At 27.2% G+C, this 8,760-nt stretch overlaps 2 protein-coding genes across 2 annotated transcripts; both read right to left on the reverse strand.

Annotated features, from left to right (window-relative positions):
• Positions 1-4,094: 4,094 nt before the first annotated feature.
• LOC119677032 (cold and drought-regulated protein CORA-like) lies at positions 4,095-4,835 on the reverse strand. The gene is made up of 2 exons (XM_038088301.1): positions 4,376-4,835; positions 4,095-4,303 (listed from the first exon to the last, which is right to left on the reverse strand). The coding sequence occupies exons 1-2, from the start codon at positions 4,833-4,835 to the stop codon at positions 4,095-4,097; spliced, it is 669 nt and encodes a 222-aa protein (XP_037944229.1).
• Positions 4,836-6,696: 1,861 nt separating this feature from the next.
• On the reverse strand, positions 6,697-7,404 carry LOC119677034 (cold and drought-regulated protein CORA-like). Its single transcript, XM_038088302.1, has 2 exons — positions 6,978-7,404; positions 6,697-6,905 (listed from the first exon to the last, which is right to left on the reverse strand). Exons 1-2 carry the CDS (start codon positions 7,402-7,404, stop codon positions 6,697-6,699), a joined length of 636 nt encoding a protein of 211 aa, XP_037944230.1.
• Positions 7,405-8,760: the final 1,356 nt, after the last annotated feature.

The raw sequence follows: 8,760 nt of genomic DNA on the forward strand, positions 1-8,760 counted from the left end.
TTTTGGAATTGCCGTAAAACAACTTATAAAACACCAGTATTTTTTAATCATTTCTACCATCAAGGTTTTGGGAATGCTAGGAAACAGGGATATTACATCTAATGATATTAATATGTATCCATCTGGAATATTCGTTTTCTTTAAAATCTCAATTGCTTCGAATGAGTTTTTAATACTCCGGTGGAAAGTGGAACATATTTTTGAGAAAATTTTATGAATAAATGTAGATAAGTTGTATGTAGGTGAGTTAATGTTACTAATCACAGGTCTATAAGCTATTTTTCCTACTTTATGAGTTTTTCTGAGACCATATGCTTTGGGGCATATACTGTTATGTTTTTTTAATTTATACACTTCGGTTTTTTCGATGATTCCCGCTTTTGATAGTGAATCAATAATTGCATTACTTTTAGTCTCAATTGATGTGGTAGGATCTTTATTTACAACTTCATACTTATTTTCATCACTAAACATCTCTGTCATATATTGGAAATATTCTTCCTTATATAAAATGACAGTAGAATTTCCCTTATCTGCTCTTTTTACAAAAATGTTGTTGTTATCATGTAAAAATTTTTTCGTAGCATTTATGTCTTTTTTCATACTATTGGTTTTATTAAGTAATTGTCCATTTGAATAAAAATTGGTAATCATATTTATTCCTTTCATTCTCAATTGGTCTAATTTATTATTGTTATACGGATGTTGTTGTACACAATATTCAAAATCTTTAATAATAGTAGTCATGTTGACATCTTTTGTTTCCAATTGTAGAGAAAATTTTGGACCCATTCCTATAATTCTTTGGACTGGTGGAGGAAGTTCAATATCGGTATAATTATGAATAAATTCCTTTCTACAAGTAATTGTAAATGTGTCATGTTTTTTTATCAGATTTTCGAATTTTTTACAATTTGATTTCTTAACTTTATCAAACAACGAGTTGTATCTATGTTTTAATCTTATATAAAAGTTATCTAAAGTTATTGTATCAATGTTTTGTCTAAGTTCAGATTTTATTTTGATTATTTCTTTGTTAGTAATATCAATTTTCCATATTGTTATTTTGATTTCCAAGTTTAAAATTGATCGTCTAAATTTTTTTAAAATATTGTCAGCTTTATTCTTATACGGATGATTGTCTGTTGTAATAGTGAATATGCAGTTAATATTATTTTTTATATGTGAAGGTATTATATTTTTTTGTCTACATTTGAGCAAGAAAATTCTTCTGTTGTTATAATTTGCCAATGTTTTGCTTAAGTTCATTAATTGTTTTAATAGTAACATGTTCTTGTAACCAAATTTTGTTTTTATTTCCATAAAGAAGCCATTAGTATTCATGATTAAGTTTGTTTATCATCTGGTTTCGTATTATTTAAGTTGAAAAATTTTTTTCAGCTATCAGACCAACCACAATAAAACGCTTTTATTTAAAAATTTTTAGAAGCAGATATTTCGTTCTTTATTTTAGAACATCTTCAGTGCTATAATAATTATACAAAAAATAGCTTATAGACCTGTGATTAGTAACATTAACTCACCTACATACAACTTATCTACATTTATTCATAAAATTTTCTCAAAAATATGTTCCACTTTCCACCGGAGTATTAAAAACTCATTCGAAGCAATTGAGATTTTAAAGAAAACGAATATTCCAGATGGATACATATTAATATCATTAGATGTAATATCCCTGTTTCCTAGCATTCCCAAAACCTTGATGGTAGAAATGATTAAAAAATACTGGTGTTTTATAAGTTGTTTTACGGCAATTCCAAAAGACATATTCATAGAAATAATTTTATTTATTTTTAACAATAGCTTTTTTAAATTCAATAATAAAATTATTCATCAATTGGACGGTACATCAATGGGAAATCCGGCATCACCATCACTAGCTAACTTCATTATGGAGTTTATAATATCAACAGTTTTAAATAAATTACCATTTGAAGTAACATTGGCTATGTATTATGTTGATGATACGTTATTTGCAATACCCAAAGACGAAGTTAATAATACGGTTACAGCTTTTAACAATGTGAATCCACACATTCAATTTACATATGAAATTGAAAAGGATGGAAAAATTCCTTTCTTAGATATTATGGTCATAAGAAATGACAAAAAGATTATCACCAACTGGTATAAAAAACCGACATCTTCAGGTAGATTACTGAATTTTTTATCTAATCATCCAATACACCAAAAAGTCAACACTGTTAGAAACTTTATAAGCAGAGTTAAAGCTTTAAGTGATGAAATATTTATGGAAGATAATATTAAACAAATTAAAAAAATACTAAATAATAATAACTATCCTAAATATTTCGTTAACAAAATATTATTATCAAATAAACATACACAATTAGTTAAAAACACAACAGTGAGCAATTCTAACAATATTAAAAAAAGGTGCACTTTTCCAAACATTCCTGGTTTATCTCAAAAAATTTCGAAACTTTTCAAAGAAGAACAAATTATTGACGTTGTATTATATAATTTAAAAACAACCAATGTTTTTTTCTCAAAGCTGAAAGATCAAGAGAAAAAAGAAAATTTGTCTAATCTAATATATAAGATTAATTGTAATGATTGCAGTAAATCTTATATAGGAATGACGAAACAAAAATTATCAAAAAGGTTAAGTGAGCATAAAAGTACGTGCAGACGCACTGATGATTATAAAAAAACAGCCTTATCTGAACATCATCATTCAGCTAAACATACTTTCAATTTCGAAGATGCTTCAATTCTTGAAATTGAAAATAATTACCAAAAAAGAGTACTAGCTGAAGTCATACACATTATATTAAATTACAACCAGGTGGTGAATTTTAAAAAAGACACAGAGAATTTCAGTGCTCTTTATTCTAATATACTTGACAAATATCGGTTAAAAGAAAACAAAAAAAAAAAAAAAGAAGAAAGAAAATAATTTGACCGTTTGATATTGATTCTGAGATGTTTTAAGAGAAATAATAATAATGTATATTATATTTTTTAAATTTATTAAACAAAGACAACTATATAAGTTGTACTAAAGTTTTTGACATAACAAAATAGATTTTATAATTCCATTTTCCTTATTTTTGTTTCTATGTTTATTATTGTCTGATATCGAACATATGTGATGTTAAAAACAAAAATAATTATTGTTAATTTAATATTTGTGCCTTTAATAGTGTCATTTTATATATATGTTACTTTACGTATATATTGTTTTTAATTGTAATTTTATAAACCTTAAGTTAAGCTTTTTATTAAAAAATTAAGGTAATATTTTAATTGTAATGTGTAACTTTTATAAGTTTTATTTTGTAATTTTTTTGTATAATTATTATAGCACTGAAGATGTTCTAAAATAAAGAACGAAATATCTGCTTCTAAAAATTTTTAAATAAAAGCGTTTTATTGTGGTTGGTCTGATAGCTGAAAAAATTTTTCAACTTAAATAAATAATTTATTGACTGATCTTCAAATTTAATACAACAAAGACGATTTCAAAACAAACAGACTCAAAATGTAAATGCAAACAAGCTATTTTCTTAAAATTTCTACAAAATATTTATAATTTATTTTCTAAAAACATATAATGTTTAAAATATTTGAGCGTGTTTCAAATACTTCCTAATACGAAGACTTTAAATAAGATAAATAATCTAAATTAATATATTGGTAACTTCTTCATAGTTTATTCTCGTTAAATTAGTGAAGTTTTGTTTCAAATTGGAACGAATTTACAACAAATCTATAATTATATTGACTAATAAATTGACTAATACTTTAAAAAAACAAAGAACCAAATAGCTATTTTTCACCCTTCTCTTAAAAGTTTTATAATTATTGGGTACTTAGTAAATGATATACAGATGTACTCCACTTATTTGAAAGCAATTTCCATTTCAATATTGTAATTAAAAATTTAACAAATTAAACACTATATCTTATATCGTAAACATTTTCAAAGTAAAACATTTTTATTCCTATATGAGTACTCGTATTTATTATTTACATATTAAACAACTATTTTAACAGTTTGCACTGATATATATTCTATAGTTTTTCACTATGAAATTCTTTTGCATTTAATGATGTTGTTTAACATTAACGTAACTGCTTCCATGACCACCATGTCCATGACCATGACCATGTCCGTGACCATGATCGTGACCTCCATCATGACCACCGTGGGCATGTCCGATTTTATGGACCTTAGCATTGAATCCACTGTGTTTATCAGCAGTGTATTCTACAACACGAGTAGTGCCATCAGCTTCCTTAAGTGAGTAACTACCTATAAAAACAATGTAAATAATCATATTATGTGAATATGTTAATAAAATTATATACAAATGTACTTCATTACCTTTCACATGGCCACCATCACGATGTTCCCATTGACTTTTTTTATCTCCATGATGTTTATCTTCAACACCATAACTGAACTCATATTTAGGATAATGGTGAGCTTCGTGACCGCCATGGTGTCCTCCATCGTGACCGCCATCATGACCACCATGTCCACCATCATATCCACCATGTCCGCCGTCATGTCCTCCACCATGCGAAGTTATAACATAACTACTATGTTCATGATGGCCATCATGACCACCATGACCACCATGACCACCATGACCACCATGACCACCATGACCACCATGACCACCGTGACCACCGTGTCCATGTGAATCGTCGTGCTTTGTTACAACGCTATAACTAACAGAACCACCATGACCACCACCATCACCACCACCACCATGATGATGTCCTGCTGAAGCCAATCCAACAAGTACAAAAGCTAATCCACCAATGCTTAGTAGTTTCATTATAAAATTTTTTGATTTTAAGACTATACTCAAATATTATACAATGGTTAAGATAACTCTGCTGTTGGAAACTAATTGTTGAACTGATAAATAAATTGAATTATTTAAGTATTTATACTAAATTTTGCCCTTTAAACTGATTGCTAAAAGGTCAATATACGAGTATAGAAATTCGGAAATTGTTGTAATACATTTGACTCATTCTTTAAAATAAGATAATCGGTAAAATTCGTTTTGGATTTGCAATTCAACCCGCTCTCATATAAACCGTTAACAACAACGGCCTTGTTTTTATCTATAAAAACGTTCAGTTTAACAAGTGCAATGAAGATTGTAACACATAGTCGAATTTCTAACATTTTGTACAGTACTATAAACGAATAAAATCACTTTATATTAAAAACCTTAATGGAACATATCAAAAATATGCTAGTGTATTATCAAGTACATAGATCACTTTCTTTTAATTTAAATTTTATTTCCATATGATTCTCTTCTATTTTTCTTTTTATATAACATATAATAGTATTTTTCATTTCACTTGACAGTCACTACAATAATTTTTACTTCTAATTATACTGATAAAATACGAGTAGGACATTTTCCACCAATTGTTTGCAATATTATGTTAGAAATAACATTATTATTTTCTCTTATATGGTAGGAGCTTGACTAAACATCATTATTATATTATTATTGACTACATGTTTGTTATACTAGATTGATTTTCAATATTTTTAAAGAGATTTTCATTAACATTTTTTTTGGAATCGTTTTTTCATTAGCAAACATATTTTTCTCCAGAAATAACATTAGAATATTATTATCAAAATATTTCAAACAGTTTGGTCCTTGCGTTAATGACAGTCTCTTATATAGAAATGCTGCAGTTTAGGTCTATTATACAAGTAGAATAGTAGAATATAAAAATGCTTGATATCTTTTCATACTCCAAACTATATTTGTAAAATTTTTCAAATATTTTATTTTATATAAAATATGAAGTAGAGATTGTATATAATATGTGCACAAAAAATAATTTGTCAAAAGTGTTTAATGGAATACTTTTGAGAATTTTATGTTCTCTATATTTTATACTAATTTGATTCCATAATCTTAACAAGAGAGTTCTCTACTTATGCTAACATATGAACTGTTATGTGAAGTAATTATATAAAGGAATCGTACAATGCTGATGCTTATATTGCTTCACAAAAATATTATTGCATAAATAATTTATTGACTGATCTTCAAATTTAATACAACAAAGATGATTTCAAAACAAACAGACTCAAAATGTAAATGCAAACAAGCTATTTTCTTAAAATTTCTACAAAATATTTATAATTTATTTTCTAAAAACATATAATGTTTAAAATATTTGAGCGTGTTTCAAATACTTCCTAATACGGAGACGTTAAATAAGATAAATAATCTAAATTAATATATTGGTAACTTCTTCATAGTTTATTCTCGTTAAATTAGTGAAGTTTTGTTTCAGTTTGGAACGAATTTACAACAAATCTATAATTATATTGACTAATAAATTGACTAATACTTTAAAAAAACAAAGAACCAAATAGCTATTTTTCACCCTTCTCTTAAAAGTTTTGTAATTATTGGGTACTTAGTAAATGATATACAGATGTAATCCATTTATTCGAAAGCAATTTCCATTTCAATATTGTAATCAAAAATTTAACAAATTAAACACTATATCTCATATCGTAAACATTTTCAAAGTAAAACATTTTTATTCCTATATGAATACTCGTATTTATTATTTACATATTAAACAACTATTTTAACAGTTTGCACTGATATATATTCTATAGTTTTTCAATATGAAATTCTTTTGCATTTAATGATGTTGTTTAACATTAACGTAACTGCTTCCATGACCACCATGTCCATGACCATGACCATGTCCGTGACCATGATCGTAACCTCCATCATGACCACCGTGGGCATGTCCGATTTTATGGACCTTAGCATTGAATCCACTGTGTTTATCAGCAGTGTATTCTACAACACGAGTAGTGCCATCAGCTTCCTTAAGTGAGTAACTACCTATAAAAACAATGCAAAAAATTATATTATGTGAATATGTTAATAAAATTATATACAAATGTACTTCATTACCTTTCACATGATCACCATCACGATGTTCCCATTGACTTTTTTTATCTCCATGATGTTTATCTTCAACACCATAACTGAACTCATATTTAGGATAATGGTGAGCTTCGTGACCGCCATGGTGTCCTCCATCGTGACCGCCATCATGACCACCATGTCCACCATCATATCCACCATGTCCGCCGTCATGTCCTCCACCATGCGAAGTTATAACATAACTGCTATGTTCATGATGGCCATCATGACCACCATGACCGCCATGACCACTGTGACCACCGTGTCCATGTGAATCGTCGTGCTTTGTTACAACGCTATAACTAACAGAACCACCATGACCAACACCACCACCACCACCACCACCATGATGATGTCCTGCTGAAGCCAATCCAACAAGTACAAAAGCTAATCCACCAATGCTTAGTAGTTTCATTATAAAATTTTTTGATTTTAAGACTATACTCAAATATTATACAATGGATAAGATAACTCTGCTGTTGGAAACTAATTGTTGAACTGATAAATAAATTGAATTATTTAAGTATTTATACTAAATTTTGCCCTTTAAACTGATTGCTAAAAGGTCAATATACGAGTATAGAAATTCGGAAATTGTTGTAATACATTTGACTCATTCTTTAAAATAAGATAATCGGTAAAATTCGTTTTGGATTTGCAATTCAACCCGCTCTCATATAAACCGTTAACAACAACGGCCTTGTTTTTATCTATAAAAACGTTCAGTTTAACAAGTGCAATGAAGATTGTAACACGTAGTCGAATTTCTAACATTTTGTACAGTACTATAAACGAATAAAATCACTTTATATTAAAAACCTTAATGGAACATATCAAAAATATGCTAGTGTATTATCAAGTACATAGATCACTTCCTTTTAATTTAAATTTTATTTCCATATGATTTTCTTCTATTTTTCTTTTTATATAACATATAATAGTATTTTTCATTTCACTTGACAGTCACTACAATAATTTTTACTTCTAATTATACTGATAAAATACGAGTAGGACAAATTTTCCACCAATTGTTTGCAATATTATGTTAGAAATAATATTATTATTTTCTCTTATATGGTAGGAGCTTGACTAAAAATCATTATTATATTATTATTGACTACATGTTTGTTATACTAGATTGATTTTCAATATTTTTAAAGAGATTTTCATTAACATTTTTTTTTGGAATCGTTTTTTCATTAGCAAACATATTTTTCTCCAGAAATAACATTAGAATATTATTATCAAAATATTTCAAACAGTTTGGTCCTTGCGTTAATGACAGTCTCTTATATAGAAATGCTGCAGTTTAGGTCTATTATACAAGTAAAATAGTAGAATATAAAAATGCTTGATATCTTTTCATACTCCAAACTATATTTGTAAAATTTTTCAAATATTTTATTTTATATAAAATATGAAGTAGAGATTGTATATAATATGTGCACAAAAAATAATTTGTCAAAAGTGTTTAATGGAATACTTTTGAGAATTTTATGTTCTCTATATTTTATACTAATTTGATTCCATAATCTTAACAAGAGAGTTCTCTGCTTATGCTAACATATGAACTGTTATGTGAAGAAATTATATAAAGGAATCGTACAATGCTGATGCCTATATTGTTTCACAAAAATATTATTGCATAAATAATTTATTATTAATGATTAAGTTTGTTTATCATCTGGTTTCGTATTATTTAAGTTGAAAAATTTTTTCAGCTATCAGACCAACCACAATAAAACGCTTTTATTTAAAAATTTTTAGAAGC

The sequence above is a fragment of the Teleopsis dalmanni genome, chromosome 2, assembly GCF_002237135.1.
Source record: "Teleopsis dalmanni isolate 2A chromosome 2, ASM223713v2, whole genome shotgun sequence".
Taxonomy (NCBI): domain Eukaryota; kingdom Metazoa; phylum Arthropoda; class Insecta; order Diptera; family Diopsidae; genus Teleopsis; species Teleopsis dalmanni.